The sequence below is a fragment of the Gorilla gorilla genome, chromosome 1, assembly GCF_029281585.2.
Source record: "Gorilla gorilla gorilla isolate KB3781 chromosome 1, NHGRI_mGorGor1-v2.1_pri, whole genome shotgun sequence".
Lineage (NCBI taxonomy): Eukaryota > Metazoa > Chordata > Mammalia > Primates > Hominidae > Gorilla > Gorilla gorilla.
This window is the reverse complement of record NC_073224.2, coordinates 144,928,136-144,944,872: the sequence shown is the minus strand read 5'-3', so window position 1 is coordinate 144,944,872 and position 16,737 is coordinate 144,928,136. Positions and strand designations below refer to the sequence as shown.

Sequence of the window (16,737 nt, the reverse complement as noted above, 5' to 3'; positions counted from 1 at the left end):
TGGTGGCGTGGGGATGAGAAGGAAGCCAAACAAGAACTGCAGGGAACTAGAAGGCCTACACTGGGGGCGATCTTCAGAAGGCTTCTGCGGAGTAGTGAAGGTCGGGTCTTCTGCATTGCAGGGTGCCAACCATTGGGCAAGTGTATGCTTCTTCACATTATCTTTTGGTTCATGTATCCATGTCCTCAACTAAATTGAAAGTTCTTTGATGGCAGAGACCAGGTGGTAGATGGTTGCATCTATTCATTTGGCTTCTCCCACACACTTTCCTATTCTTCTCTTTTGGGTTCTTTGGGTAATTTCTCCCCTACCCCATATGGCATTGATGGGGCTATCAATCACAGTCCCAGACCTCCCTGGTCATAATGATTGGTCCATGGGGACTTGGGCAGAGCTAATCAAAGGCTTCCCTGCTATTGATAAATGAATATCGAGAGAGGCATTCATTCTCTGTTTTTTGGGGTTGCTGAGTTGGGAGATGTGAACCTGAGGCTTTTGGTGATTGTTTTGCTTGCCAACTAGAGAATGCCTGCACACAGAATGAAGACAGGAAGAGAAGAGCAGGGCCAGGAAAAAAGAGGAGGCCAAAATAGGGCCCTGACAGTTATTATTTGAGCTCTTGAATCTATCAGGCTTTGAAATTGGGTCGAGACCTAGACTTTGTTTATCTGAATTAAAATTATTTTTTAATTTAAGTTGGGTTTCTATTATCTCAACCTTAAAAATTTTAATTTCTTTTTTCTTTTCTTTCCTTTTTTGGGACAGAATCTCACTCTGTCACCCAAGCTGGAGTGCAGTGGTGCAATCATAGCTCACTGTAACCTCGACCTCCTGGGCTAAAGGGATGCTCCTGCCTCAGCCTGCCCTGTGTAGGTGGGACTATAGGCGCATCCCACTACACTCAGCTAATTTTTAAAAATTTTCTTGTAGAGATGGGGCCTTGCTATGTTGCCCAGGCTGGTCTTGAACTCCTGGCCTCAAGTGATCCTCTGCTTCCGACTCCCAAAGTGCTGAGATTACAGGCGTGAGCCACAGTCCCCAGCCACAGATAATTTCTTAAGGTTCATAATGAATCAACAGCATTGTTATAGTGCCAAGTGCACCATAGATGTTGGTTGGTGGAAACATGATTTGTTCACAAACTGATTCCAATTGTACTTTAGCAGAGGGCAAAAATCTTCAGAAGATATGGCAAAAATGGTACAGGAAAATCTATTCTAACGCTTTGTTAATATTCCCAGCCCAGAGATACGACACTTTTGGGTAAGGGCCGACAGGAGGGACGGGGCGGTGCAGTGAGCACAGGGGCTAAAAAGCACAGCATCCAAAGTCAGGCAGGACTAGGTCTCAATGTTGGATCTGCCACCTGGCAGCTGTTTGACTTGAGGCAAGTCACAGAGCATCTCTAAATGTCAGTTTTATAGAGAAAAGGGAAATAGTGCCTATAGTTTACTGGATTGTGAGGATTAAATGTAAGGCAATTAATACAATGCTAAGAGGCACTGTGAGTACCCAATAAATGCTTATTATAATGATTATCAGTGTCTTGGAAGGAGACATTGCTATGAATTAAACTTTATAAAATCATACAATTATTTTTAAAAATAGAGCTGAGAGGCCCTTTGAGAGCAAAAAAGTACTCATCTCTCTATATATAACACTAAAAAAAAATTATTAGTAATTTAAATCCCCTGCATTTCCCCCACAGCCTGCCTTTGGCTGCATGCAAACTTAAGACATGAGACAAAGTTCGATTCCTCTATATAAGAAAGGGATGGATTGTAAAGTCCATTGATTGTTGTATCTGCCAGCACCAAGAATATTCCTGGGAAATGGTAGATACATTAAAAATATTTGGTTTTTTAAAATTAATTTGTTATCTTTTTAAATTAAAAAGATTTTTTTTTTTTTTAGAGATAGGGTCTTGCTGTGTTGCCCAGGCTGGTCTCAAACTTCTGGATTCAAGTGATCCTCCAGCCTTGGCCTCCCAAAGTGTTGAGATTACAGGTATGAGCTACCACTGCCATGCCCCAGCCAAAAATATTTGTTGAATGAAGCCAGGTGCAGTGGCTTCATTCAACAAATATTTGAATATATATATATATATATTCAATATATATCTCTAATGTATTAAATATGTTAATATAATATTCAAATATATATATATATCTAAATATACAAATATTTTTGACAGGGTTTCCTGTCACCCAGGCTAGATAACAAATATATATATATATATTTATATATATATGTGTCTATATATGTGTGTGTATATATATACACATATACACACACACACGTTAACATATGTATATATACATATGTACATATATATTTGTTGAATGAAAATAGACTTGGAATAGGGAGAAATCTTGAGTGTGACTGGAGAAAGGAAAGGGAAAAAAAACCTTTGTAAAGGGGAAAGGAAGAGAGAAAGAGAATTTGGGCAGCTGGTAGAGGAAAAGGGAATTTGGGCGGGGAAAGTATTTCAAGAAATCTTTGAGGATGTTTTGCTGGTGATATATGATACAACCCAACCTCCCCCACACCCTCCGAATCTTCAGTAAAAACCAACACTGCTATTCAAAGCCTTTGGAATCATACTTAGGGGATTTTAGCATGTGACAATGCAGGCAACTGACCTCCAGGGCAGACATGGGGCCCAGGGAGCCTGATTACATCTGTATTGTATCCAGAGGAACAAACAGGGCCCAGAAAGGTTGCCACTAAAAGTATGGCAAAAACCACAATTACTTTTGCACCAACCTAATACTAACTACTCTCTAGGGCTGCTGTGAGGATTTAGTGAATTAATACATGTGAAAGACTCAGCATTGTGCACTCACTACTATTATTACTGTTAACTTTAGATACTTGCGGTTAGTATCCAAAACATATCAAAAAGTGACTACTTGGTTTTAAGTACATCAAATTATGCCTTCTAAAAAATATTGTAATATTTTAACAGTTTTTTCCATAAATTTGCTTTTTCAAATTACCTATAATGTGATGGGTGTTTCCTTATGAATAGTAATTGAAAATATGTTTGGCTAGATTTTATTTCTATGTCTCAGGATGTCCTTGGAGGGAAGGCAGGGGTCTTAACATATCAAAAGTAATTTCCTGGCTTTAGAGTTTAAAGGAAATAAACAAAGACCTACTTATTTGATTGGCCAAATGCTCGCTTGACAGGGTTAAAATCTAATTAAAGTATCTTTTAGATGTTCCGTGGTTGGACTAGCAGCTGTAGGTCAGAAGTTCAGAACAAAAAGTGAAATCCTAGGATTAACTGTCATACTCTTGTATCAAATATTTTTCTGTTGATTCAACTTCCCATGGTAATTTTTTCTGGATGAGACTTTGCCACCACTTGTGTCTGCCACCTTCTGAGTTGGCACCGATAATGTAGTACGGAGTAGAAAAGCAATTTATCTGATGGAAGAGCTTTTCAGGACTGTCTCTGTGTCTCATGAGAGACACGGGTACCTGCAGATTCTGTGGATTTTGTTGTGTGGAGCATGAAAGGGAAGAGTCATGGAATCACAAGAATGACAGGCTAAGCCCTGGCTCTGCCACTAGCCAGCTGTGCAACCCTAAGCAGATACTCAAGCTTTCTCAGTTTTATTTTCTCCAGAAAAGGTGGTAATGATAATACTTACCTCATTAGGTCCACCCCTAACATTTCCAGGACCCCTGGCAAGAGTATACACAAAAACCTCTGCCACAGCCCCCGTCCCTTCTCTTTCCATCTGGCTCCATCCTGCCCTCCACACCTCAGCTTGCAGGTCCTAACTCCTGCCACACCATTCCCCACTGAAAACCACCCATGCCATCTCTCAGCCCAGGGGCACAGTTCACTTGCATTCCATGGGGCAAGGGGCCCATGCAAATCCTAGAAGCAGGCTCGGGCCACTGAGGCAGGGAATTTTGGGGCCTGGGCAGCCAGAGTTTGGTCTAGAAAAGTGTGGCCCTTCCAACCCCATAGGGAGGAAAGTGGCAAGTATGTGTCTTTAAAGTGTGGGCCTCAGTTGCTTGGGTCTGAGAATTAAATGAGTCAGTGCACACACAGCACTTCTGACATCGAGCGGGGACTGTGCCCTTGGAGAAAGGGATCCTTCAATAGGAGTCAGTGCCCTTAAGTCTCCTGTAAAGGTCTTGTCAAATTGATGTTGGAACACCTCAAATATTTACCAAACAATGAGGAGCACAGTCCTTAGGTGGATAAAGATGATGGTGACATTTCAAACTCAATAACAGTGTATTGAAAGGCCCAACATAGACTATTTCAAGTCAGAGAAACCTATTCAGGTTCAGATTTGCAGACTGATCCTTTTCTCTTTTTTTGTTTGAGACGGAGTCTCAAAATATTTGATACCCTGTCGCCAGTCTGGAGTGCAGTGGCACAATCTCGGCTCACTTCAACCTCTGCCTCCCAGGTTCAAGCGATTCTCCTGTCTCAGCCTCCCAAGTAGCTCAGATTACAGGCGCATGCCACCACACCCATCTAATTTTTGTATTTTTAGTAGAGACGGGGTTTCACCTTGTTGGCCAGGATGGTCTTGATTTCTTGACCTCGTGATCCACCCACCTCGGCCTCCCAAAGTGCTGGGATTACAGGCATGAGCCACCGTGCCCGGCCCACTTTTTTTTTTTTCATGAGTTAAGCATGAAATAAAAGTAATTTTTAAGTGTCCTTTCTTGTTCTCATTTAAAAACCTAGTTCGTTTCATTTATCTATAATCAATACATTCTTCGGCTTTTTAGCATCTGAAAATTTCTTACATGATATATATTTCTAGAGCTTTTAATTATGGAAATGCTGAAACGTACATGAAATAGAGGGAATATAATGGGCTTATTTGTGAATCTCCATGTACCCACCGCCCAGTTAGCTTCCACACGCATGGCTAATCCTGTTTTATCTATAAACTCTCCTTCCTGCCCCACTCTGGCAATGGATTTTCAATCAAATCTCAGGCCTCTTATCATTTCATCCACAAATACTTTGTTTTTTATAAGATTTTAATGAAAACATTTTAAGCTTTTTCCATCTGGCTGCTTTAGACTCCGCTTGTTCAACTGGGCTGTCAATGGACCAAACCACGAGTCTTTTTAGATGCCTTGCATGGTTTTAGGTCCAGATAATTCAGGGCAAATCGGTTTGAAAATTGAACCTCTTTTAATTTGTCTGCCAGACTGGAACTGAATAAGGGAACATTTTGGATACTTTTTATTCCTTGCTGAATTTCTGCCAACTCTGTATATGGTATTTCCATAAAAGTCTTGTTTTTCTCCCTTTTCTTTGAAGAATGAAACTTCTTTTCCCTTTTTTTGAGAGGCGGGAAGAGACTGTCCCCAGACTCCATTCCTCCTGCGGCTGCTTGGCTTTCCTTGGGCTGTATTCCCTTCCTACTCTGAGTGTGTACGTTCTGGGGGTTGGCAGTCCAGTGGGGAACCAGACATGGGGAGGGTGGGCCTTCTTGATGTCATACAAAGATTACTGCACTTCAGTCACTGGAGCTCAACTGAAAACTTAAAAAAGTTCTCTTGGGCTGGGTGCGGTGGCTCACGCCTGTCATCCCAGCACTTTGGGAGGCCGAGGTGGGTGGATCATAAAGTCAGGAGTTCGAGACCAATGCGGCCAAGATGGTGAAATCCCGTCTCTACTAAAAATACAAAAATTAGCCGGGTGCAGTGGCGGGTACCTGTAATCCCAGCTACTCAGGAGGCTGAGGCAGGAGATTCACTTGAACCCAGGAGGAGGAAGAGGTTGCAGTGAGCTGAGATCATGCCACTGCACTCCGGCCTGGGTGACAGAGCAAGACTCCATCTCAAAAAAAAAAAAAAAAAAAAAAAGTTCTCTTTACAGTCACTGAATTTTAAATCATTATCCTAAAAAGATTGAGAGATGAAAAAAATGATTTCAAATTGGACAGAATTTTTTTTTTTACATCTCCTTGCCAGAAACATTGTTCTCATTTTCAGTTGAATGGCTTGGGTATTAATTAAAGCTTCATGCTCAGCCACTATCTCCTTTTCTACATTCTTGCTGCTAATCGTCATATATGTAACACATGACTTCTGTTTAAATGCTCAAGTTTATTAGAGTGGAAAAAAATCTCAGTTATACAGGAAAGGAAAAGAGATTAGGAATCAAGTCCAACCATGTGCTTATTCATCTGCATATGGTTAAAGATTTAAAAGAATCCATTGGTTTCTTTTTCACTGCTGCATGCAGGCCAAGGAGAAAGGAGAAAAAAAATCATTTTCCTATCCATGGTGTGGAAATACATCTTCTGCCTTTTGCCTGGCGGGCAAGAAATTTCTTCCTCTTTTAATATTAAGCGAAAGTACCCAAGCTTTGGAGAAACTGTCTCCTTCTGAAAGGTTATTTTTCTAATTACCTATTGCTTTGTGACAAATTATTCCAAAACTTTGTGGTGGAAAACTACTACCATTTAATCATGCCTATGAACTCCATGGATCAGCACATCACAGGGCACAGAAGGGAGAGCTTTTCTCTCTTCCAAGGTGTCTGAGCCTCAGATGGGAAGACCAGAAAGGCTGGAGTGACTCAAATGGCAGGGCTGGAATAATCTGGAGACTTCTCCTCTTGCATGTCTAGTGCCTCCAGTGAGATGACTCAAAGTCTATACTAAGATGTGATTGTCAACTGGAATGTCTACAGATACCATAAAATTCACCCAGTATACAATTCAGTGGCTTTTAGTATATTCACAGAGATGTACAACCATCACCACTGTCGAATTCCAGAACATTTTCATCACCTCCAAAAGAAGCCTCATACCCATTAGGAGTTGCCCTCCATTTCCCCTTCTCATTGCCCCTGGAAACCACTAAGCTACTTTCTGTCTATGGATTTTCCTACTCTGGACATTTCATATGAATAGAATCATGCATTTGTTGTCTTTTGTGGCTGGCTTCTGTAACTTAGCCTACTGTTTACAAGGTTCATCCACACTGTAGCATGTATTAGTACTTCTTCATTCCTTTGTGTGATCGAGTAATATTCCACTATATGGATATACCACATTTTGTTTATCTGTTCATTAGTAGAGCATTTGGGTTGTTTCTACTTTCGGGTTATTATGAATAACGCTGCTGCGAACATGTAAGTTTTTGTGTAAATATATGTTTTTACTTCTCCAGGGTATATACACCTATGGGTAGAATTGCTGGGTCATATGATAACTCTATGTTTGATTTTTGTGAAACTGCTGAACTGTTTTCCACAGCTGCTGCACCATTCTACATTCCTACCAGCAATGTAGGAGGGCTCCAATTTCTCCAGATCCTTGGCAGCATGTATTTTCTGGGTTTTCTTGGACTATAGCCACCCTAGGGGGTTGCTGCCCTTAGTTTAAAAAGAGCCTCCTGGCCGGGCGCAGTGGCTCACGCCTGTAATCCCAGCACTTTGGGAGGCCGAGGCTGGCGGATCACGAGGTGAGGAGATGGAGACCATCCTGGCTAACACGGTGAAACCCTGTCTCTACTAAAAAAAAAAAAAAAAAAAAAAAAAAAAAAATTAGCCGGGCGTGGTGGCAGGCGCCTGTAATCCCAGCTACTCGGGAGGCTGAGGCAGGACAATGGCGTGAACCCAGGAGGCGGAGCTTGCAGTGAGCCGAGATCGCGCCACTGCACTCCTGCCTGGGCGACAGAGAGAGACTGCGAGACTCCGTCTCAAAAAAAAAAAAAAAAAAAAAAAAGAAAGAAGAGCCTCCTTAACACACCAGGGGAGCTACCACTGATGGAGACAAATGTGACTGAGGGCTTGAGGGCTTACTATTTAGCAGGCTCTGTGCTAAACACAGTACATACATCATCTGAATGTTTAGTGCTCACTACAACTCTAACGCAGGTACATTATGCTTATTTTACAGAAAGGTCAAGTAACTTGCCAGAAAAGGGATAGAGTTTGGGAGATGTGGATTTCCCATATTAAAAAAAAAATTAGAGAACTTGGATACTAAGGTAGGAGTTTGGTGGCCCAAGTGAAAGGTTATTATTATTATTTTTTCAAAACAAAACAAAAAACATCTGGCTGATTGTGGTTGGCAGAAGTCTCAGATGGTCCCCAGACCGGGCATGGTGGCTGACGCCTGTAATTCCAGCACTTTGGGAAGCCGAGGTGGGCGGATCACTTGAGCCCAGGAGTTCGAGACCAGCCCAGCCAACATGGTGAAACCCCATCTCTGCTAAAAATACAAAAGTTAGCCGGGCTGGTGGTGCACTCCTGAAATCCCAGCTACTCAGGCGGCTGAGGCACGAGAATCGCTTGAACCAGGGAGGTAGAGGTTGCAGTGAGTTGAGATTGCACCACAGCACTCCAGCCTGGGTGACAGAGTGAGACTCCGTCTTAAAGAAAAAAAAAAAGATGTCCCCTAATATTCCACCCCCTGATTTACATGCCCTGGATAATCTACTATCCGTAAGTATGGGTGGGATCTGTGAATATCATGACATGTCATTCCTCTGATTATGTTACATTAACATGGCAAAAGGGACGTAATTATGATCCTAATCAGTTGACCTTGAATTAATCAAAAGGGAGATTATACTGACTCAGTCATGTGAGTCCTTAAAAGATAGGAAGCAGGCCACCACAAATCCTACAACTGCAAGGAACTGAATTCTGCCAACAACCATCTGAATGTACCTGAAAAAGGATTCAGAGTTGCAGATCAGAACTCAGCCTTGGCCATCATCTTGATTTCAGCCTTTTGAGATCTTGAGCAGAAAACCGTCTTTGCCTTGATTTCTAACCTACAGAACTATGAGATAATGTATTGTTTTAAGCCAATATATGTGTGGCAATTTTTTACACAGCAATAAAACTAATACACAGATCACTGACTGACTAAAGAGGAGATAGGCCGGGCGCAGTGCCGCATGCCTGTGATTCCAGCACTTTGGAAGGCCAAGATAGGAGGATTCCTTGAGACCAGGAGTTTGAGACCAGTCTGGACAACATAGTGAAACCCTGTCTCTATTTTAAAAAAAGAAGAGATGAATTCACTGATGTGACATTATGTAAAGCAGCAGTTCTTAAAATGTGGTCCAAGGTCCCGGGGAGTCTTCAAGACGTTTTTAGGGGTTTATGAGGTCAAAACTATTTTCATAGTAATATTAAGATGTTATTTGCCTTTTCCTTGTCATTCTTATGATGGTATAGTTTTCCAGATGCTACAAGATGTGTGATGATATTGTTCTGACAGCCAATGGAATATGTCCTTTTATATTCTTGTGTTTAAAATTTTTGTCTAATTTCTACAATGGTAAATATTGACAAATATAGCTCACACAAACAAAAGCTCATTGGGATTTTTTTTTTTTTTTTTCTGAGGCAGGGTCTCACTCTGTCACCCAGGCTGGAGTGCAGTGCCATGATCTCGGCTCACTGCAACCTCCACCTCCCAGGCTCAAGTGATCCTACCACCTCAGCCTCCCAAGTAGCTGGAACTATAGGTGTGCATCACCATGCCTGGCTAATTTTTGTATTTTTTTGTAGAGATGGGGTTTTACTGTGTTGCCCAGGCTGATCTCAAACTCCTGGGCTCAGGTGATCCATCCACCTCGGCCTCCCAAAGTGCTGGGATTACAAGTGTGAAACACTGTGCCCAGCCAGTTTTCAATAATTTTTTAGTATAATGAGGTCCTGAGATCAAAACGTTTGTGAAGCACTGGTCTAGACAAAATATAACTGAAGTGAGCCTAGACAAGTCTGAGGCTATAATTTTTTTTTTTTTTTTTGAGGTGGAGTCTCGCTCTGTCCCCCAGGCTGGAGTGCAGTGGTGCCATCTCAGTTCACTGCAACTTCCGCCTCCCTGGTTCAAGCAATTATTTGCCTCAGCCTCCCGAGTAGCTGGAATTACAGGCGCCCGCCACCACACCGGCAAATTTTTTGTATTTTTAGTAGAGATGGGGTTTCACCATCTTGGCCAGGCTGGTCTTGAACTCCTGACCTTGTGATACACCCACCTTGGCCTCCCAAAGTGCTGGGATTACAGGCGTGAGCCACCATGCCTGGCCAAATAATTTATGTATTTAATTAGTGCCTATGTTTTGTACAGAGCTGTGGTGTAAATACTATCAAAAGTGGAACAAGGATACAAAACTAGAATGAGGTCCAGTCCCTGAAGACAAACATAAATAATCAGCAATAGCATTCATTATTCCTTCCACAGGTGTTTCTAAGAACAAGGACTGCAATTCGATGGTATATAACTCAGCACTAACCTTTGGTATGGGTGGCTATGTCACAGAGTTATTTAGAGAATTTGCTCAAGCTAAATGAAGACAAAGACTGTGGGTGAGGCAAAATCTAAGTTGGGAGTGAAGTAGAAGGAGGACAAATATTTAAGGCATTATCCTTTGGAACTCAGGTAAAATACCACTTTCTTAGAAAGGCCTTTCCTGATTTCCCTATCTAGAACACCAAATACCTTCTACTCCGTCATAGTACCCTGTTACCCCATTTATTTCCTTTCGAGGACATTTTTTCTTTTTTCTTTAAAAAAAAAAAAAACCTAACGTAGCTATTAAGGTAAGCCTGGCTGGAGCTAGAATGCCTTGGTTCAGATCTGAGTTTGTCACTTTCTAGTTCTATAATCTTTAATAAATTACTTAACCTCTCTGTGGTGTAAATATTATAAAAAGTGGAACAAGGGCCGGACGTGTGGCTTACACCTGTAATTCCAGCACTTTGGGAGGCCAAGGTGGGTGGATCACCTGAGGTTGGGAGTTCAAGATCAGCCTGGCCAACATGGTAAAACCCTGTCTCTACTAAAAATACAAAAATTAGCCAGGTGTGGTGGTGCATGCCTGTAATCCCAGCCACTCGGGAGGCTGAGGCACAAGAATCGCTTGAAGCCAGGAGGCAGAGGGTGCAGTGAGCCAGTAAGGTGAGATTGCACCACTGCACTCCAGCCTGGGTGATGGAGTGAGACTGTCTCAAAAAAAAAAAAAAAGAAAGAAAAGAAAGAAAAAAGTGAAACAAGTATACAGAACTAGCATGAGGTGAAGTCTCTGAAGACAAACATAAGTAATTAACAAAATCATTCATTTGTTCCTTCCACAGGTGTTTCCTCAGTTCCTCAATAAAACGTGCTCATCAAGCAAGAAATTTTTGTTGAAGAGCTGGCTTAGGTTGTAACTATGGGACTGAAAAGGAAAGGGTAGATATGAACTAAGTCAAAGGCAGAATCAATAGGTGAGGACAAAGGAGAGGAACAGTAAAAGTAATTTCAAGGAGAGAAGAGGAAGACAAGAGAAAATTCTGGGGATAATGAAACAAAAAAGGCAACCAATTATAATTTGGGTAAGGAAAGAGTGAAAAAGCAAAAATGATTCCAAAGTTTGTTGCTTGAGGGACATGATAGAAGCTAGTGGGCTAGCATTAGTTAACTACTCCAGTGCGAAAAGGAGGAGCTATGTCAAATTCATGTTTAAAATGAGTGGGCAGCAAGAACACAGTTGTAGATGATTTGTTTTTAGAGTGCTAGAGGGATGGGCCCTAACAAAAGAATGTCGAAGGCGGACAAGATTTGGGTGTCTGCTCATTGTGCGCCAGGGCTGAAATCATGGGAAGAAACCCCGTGAGGCTCAAACGCTGACCTGTAGGGAGAAGGACAATTTTCTTTAACACTTACAATGATGTTCTTATTGTTGGTAAAAGGTGCTTAATACATTGCTATCAAATGCCTTTTGGGGGATGGGGCTTTTCAGAAAAAAATAAAGCACTCATTCAACCCAAGGAACTGTATAGTAAAGGGTACGTTTCTCAATTTTAACTTACCATGTATCTTTGAAAGGTAAAATGATGTGTTCCAAGTTGCTTTTATAAGGGGAAGCTTGGGTCATCTCCTTCCTAGCAAGGACATCTTGCTATTCAACTCACAATTGTCACCACTCCTCTTGTTGACACGGTTTCATAGCACTCTTCGTTCCAGGCTAAAGTTTCCTGTCATGACTTTTGGGCATCCTTTTTGAAACAGTTAGACATTCTGACCTGGCAAGCTGCTGAGACCTTTTAGGATAGCTGAACTGTAGATAGAAATCTTCCAGGGAAGTAGGTGTGGGCAGGATGTGTGGTTTCCCTGCCTCTCATTTGAAGACTGATTCAATTAATTTTTTCATGAACAGTCTCCTACAGTAAAAGTTGCATTCAGAGTGTTCTAAGAGAAATTGGAAGGGACAAGCTAGCTACTCATCTTCTTCAGTTTGAGTTGAGACTACAGCACTATCTTTCTGAGTGTCACGGAAATGCACAGCAGGGAAATTGTGCCACCAGCCCCCTCTGCTAATGGGACCTTGAGGACTCAAATTAGCCATAACAGTAACACAGAGCAGAGCATGCACTTGTTTACCAGAGTAATCTGAATGATCAGGAAGATGCAATAACACATGCCTCAGCCTGGCTCTGAATGAGTACACAGCAGCCTGAACCTATGAAAGATATAATATTTCTAAACTTTTGGTGATATAACACATACACATTCTTTCTCTGACATTCCAGGCTAACCACTGTCTTAAGTTAAGGCTCTGCAAAACATCTGGGACATATGTTTCTGGAAAAAATTATAGCATCTTTTCTACAATTCTCTCTGGTCTGATCTTTGTAAGCTCTGACCTGACAGAAGCCTCTGCAGCAGGATTACCTGTGGGGGCCCAGGGAAGCTGCCCCACAGCACAGAGAGGCATTCACTAAATGCAGTTCACTTTCCCTTACCATTCATTTACCTAGTGCCACTCAGGGAACAAAGTACAGAGCAGAGAAAGCCTTAAACAGCAATAAAATGCAGATGCTGTTGTCCCTGAAAAAATCACTTTCTCTCTAGAACAGTCAAGGCTTATTTCACCTCAGCCCCTGGTTGAATGATACTAATATGCTCTGATACTCCAGGGAAGCAACCAGTGACTGAAATTTGAGGATTAAAATCAAAGCATAATGAACTATCATTTGGCTGCCCCAGGCCCACTAAATCCAGACAGCAAAGTGTTGTCACCATTCTGAGACACCTTCGGCTACACATTTCTCCAACCAAAAACCTAGGAAGATGTCCGGCTGACAGATGCGCCTGTTACATGATTCAGAGAAGACAGTTTTTTTGTTTTTTTTGTTTTTTTGTTTTTTTAAAAAAAAAGAAGAAAAAAGGCTGGATCAGCCTCAGGATTTTAATCTTACATGATCGTGGATAATCATGTCTCTTTTCACAAAAATTCAATCACTTCACTAATCACTATTTATTAGATTTATATCATACTTATAAAGCAAAAGATTTAAGAGGAAAAAACCTATATATACTACAGGAGAGAATCTTCTCTTTTCTGTTTTTTATTTTGTTTTTCTTTTTTTTTTTTTTTTTTGGCTGCTTTGTTAAAGAAGCAGAGGTTAGAGGGAAGGAAATGGAATTCCTGTTTTTGAGGAGCTCCTGGGCCAGGCACTGCACTAACTATTGTACTTCTATTACAGTAGACATGGCACCACTAGAAACACAGTCTCAAGCAGGACCAGCGAAAGAATTTAGAGGGTCTAAAATATAAGTTCATTGTTTAAAAAAATATTCAGAAGTTCAAGAGAGTCACAGCAGAACATTAAACCAAGTGGAGGCCCTCTTCAGTGCAGAACTCTATGTGACTGCACAGGCCACACACCCGTGAAACTGGCCCCACTAAGAAGTCAGGTTTACCTGAACTTGAATTCTGGCTTTGCTACTTACTAGTCATGTGATCTTGGACAAGTCATGTGTAAAATGGGAATAATAACAGTCCCTACATCATTGAGTTTCGTTTTTTTTTTTTTTTTTGAGACGAAGTTTCACTCTTGTCACCCAGGCTGGAGTGCAATGGTGCAATCTCGGCTCACTGCAGCCTCTGCCTCCCGGGTTCAAGCGATTCTCCTGCCTCAGCCTCCCAAGTAGCTGGGATTACAGGCATGTGCCACCACGCCTGACTAATTTTTGTATTTTTAGTAGAGACAAGGTTTCACCATGTTGGTCAGGCTGGTGTCAAACTCCTGACCTCCAGTGATCCACCCGCCTCAGCCTCCCAAGGTGCTGGGATTACAGGTGTGAGCTGCCATGCTGGCCTAAACAAGAGATTTTAAAAGATACTCTGTATTAAGGCCAACTACTCAAAAAGCAAGACTGAAGTACAAAAAATGATACTGGTTTATGCTCAAGGTTCTGGAGGCTTGTGGAGTGCAAATTGTCATGAAGCCAATTTAATATAACTGCTTCCTTTATGCTGAAAGGATTCACTGGGGACATCACTGTTTCCATACAGGAAATAAAGCCTTTTGTATCTGAACCAAAACTCAGAAATACTTTTTTTTTCTCTTCTTTTACAATGCAGAATACTTTACAAAAAAAAAAAAAAAGCTGTAGGACAGGAAATATTACTAATCATACAAACTCTATATTTAGTTCTGTAAAAAAAAAATACTACTAAAACAGCCAGAAGAAAATTTGCAGGTAGTAATACATATTTTTATCTAGAAAAGAAATTTGGTTTACAGAGGCATAAACATTTAGTAGTTACGTTTATCAATGTTTGTTTCATAAGAGAAGCCTCAGTTTCTTCACTGAGTCATCTGTACATTTTTTATTCCTTACCATCAATAATTCTCAGGACTGTCAGACGCCTTTACAAGAAACATGTAGGGTTTTTTCCCCCCCAATCTGAGTACATACTACTGTTAACTGCAAAATTCTAAAGAAGTCAGTTGCCATTTGTCAAACAATTCGCCCAAGGTACACCGATTTGGGATACTTTTCTTTCAGAGCCGGCCACTGAACAATGAAGTAATCTGAGAGATGAAACAGAATCTTTCCGGACATGGATAACGTTTCCACACGGCAGATGCTTTCAACGTAGACAATGATCACTTTCTTTATTCCTAGTATCCCAAGGAGAAGGGCAGATACACAGATAGGAACACATGTTCCTGGTCCGTTACACAACACCTGAAAGAAAAAGTTGAAGGTCAAATGAAAATACAGAATAATAATCTAAGGGAGGCATTTTGCATTAAGAACAGCCTGATCTCAGAGGGGATCTGCTTATGATTCTAATAAGTCCTTCTCTGTCAAGAACCAGGATGCAGCAAACAGCGCATGTTTAAGCCCATGCACTTTGGAGCCAGGCAGAGCTGTGTTGTCTTGGCTCTCTTGCTTACCAACTGTGTGACTCAGGGTAAATCACTTAACTTCTAACTTCTAGCACAGTTCCTGGTGCTCAGTCAGCACTCACCGGACAGGCATGTGTTGCTCTTCTCTGACTGCTCTGTGGACCTTGAATGTCACATAAAAATACAGAAAACAAAATCAACTGAGATTCACTGTTTTCTTTAATGTACCAACTTATTCTTGATTTGGGAGAAAATGTCTTTAATTGACTATGAAGATTTTTTTTTTTTTTGAGATGGAGTCTCGCTCTGTTGTCCAGGCTGGAGTGCAGTGGCGTGATCTCGGCTCACTGCAACCTCTGCCTCCTGGGTTCAAGCGATTCTCCTGTCTCAGCCTCCTGAGTAGCTGGGACTACAGGCGCCCGCCACCACACCCAGCTAATTTTTTTTTGTATTTTTAGTAGAGATGGGGTTTCACCATATTAGCCAGGATGGTCTCAATCTCCTGACCTCATGATCCGCCCACTTTGGCCTCCCAAAGTGCTGGGATTACAGGCATGAGCCACCGAGCCCAGCTGAATTTTTATAAGCCATTGAAGAAAATAAGAGAAAACCTGTTTCAGAGAATTGTTGGTAAGATATTACTGTTTTCAGAGGAAAAAGCATTTTACACAACATCTTAATTATATGCTCATGTTGACTGAATTAGTAAAATCTAATAAAGCACTTTATTCCACAAACCATAAAACAAGAGGTTTGCGATTGTCTACACATATCTATTGGGCATGCTCTGTGTCACATGATCTTACCAGCCTAAGGTCCACAAAACTTAGCACCAGAGAATCTTAGAGTTGAAAAGGTTCCCATATATACTGTCTATATTGTTTATACCACCCCAACAATTCAAGGACTCTCCCCGACAGAAAGAGAGCCATCTTGCCTCCATGTGAACATGGTCAGGGCTGTAGGGTTTGAAAAAGGTCACCTGGTCTAGGCTCCACCAGGAGGTGTGACCACCTGAAACACCATTCACAGAGCTTTGGGAAAAGAGTCTGTTTTAGATGAGACCAGTCTTCCTTATGTCTTCCTCAAAGCTCTCTACCTACCATCTACAAATCCCCTTTCTGTCTTTTATGGAGAATTTGTCTTCAGACTTTCCCTTGAATTACCAGCTACTAAGCTGCTGTCCAGACTGGTCTTTGATCTCCATTAAGTTGCCCCTATAACCCTTCTTCAAAGTCCCCCACGGCAGTGTAATAGAAAATGGAACTGAGAGTCAGGGGAACAAGGTTAAACAAACTGCAAACCAGCTCTGTGATTCCGGGCAACAGCGTAAAGAACAATCACCACCTCGGCCCTCACCACTGCTATTTATTCACAACGCACTATGGCCAAGTACTGTACTAAACATTTTATGTGTATTACATTTTAATTAATCGTCACAGCAATCATAATTTGAGACAAGTTCTCTTTTTTGTTTTTCTTTTTTTTGTTTTTAATAACTGTATCATTCCAATTTTAGTATATGTGCTGCCAAAGTGAGCACAAGCAAGTTGTATCATCCCTTTTTGCAGAGGAGAAAAGGCAGGCAC

At 41.4% G+C, this 16,737-nt stretch overlaps 1 protein-coding gene and 1 long non-coding RNA gene across 3 annotated transcripts in view; one reads left to right on the top strand and one right to left on the bottom strand.

Moving 5' to 3' along the window:
* Nucleotides 1-11,732, top strand: part of LOC101136314 (uncharacterized) — a 52,847-nt gene extending 41,115 nt beyond the window's left edge. Inside the window, exon 5 of the long non-coding RNA XR_010130388.1 lies at nucleotides 11,099-11,732. This is a non-coding gene — a long non-coding RNA (uncharacterized lncRNA). The remainder of the gene's footprint in view (nucleotides 1-11,098) is intronic.
* Nucleotides 11,733-14,485: 2,753 nt separating this feature from the next.
* ALG14 (ALG14 UDP-N-acetylglucosaminyltransferase subunit) overlaps nucleotides 14,486-16,737 on the bottom strand; it is a 90,050-nt gene continuing 87,798 nt past the window's right edge. Inside the window, exons 5-6 of one of the 2 annotated variants that reach the window (XM_055352753.1) lie at nucleotides 15,271-15,311; nucleotides 14,486-14,984 (exon numbers count right to left, since the gene is read on the bottom strand). In XM_055352753.1, coding sequence (XP_055208728.1) covers nucleotides 14,754-14,984; nucleotides 15,271-15,311 — 272 coding nt within the window. In that variant the 3' untranslated portion in view covers nucleotides 14,486-14,753. The remainder of the gene's footprint in view (nucleotides 14,985-15,270; nucleotides 15,312-16,737) is intronic. The other variant, XM_004026172.4, reaches the window with a different exon arrangement.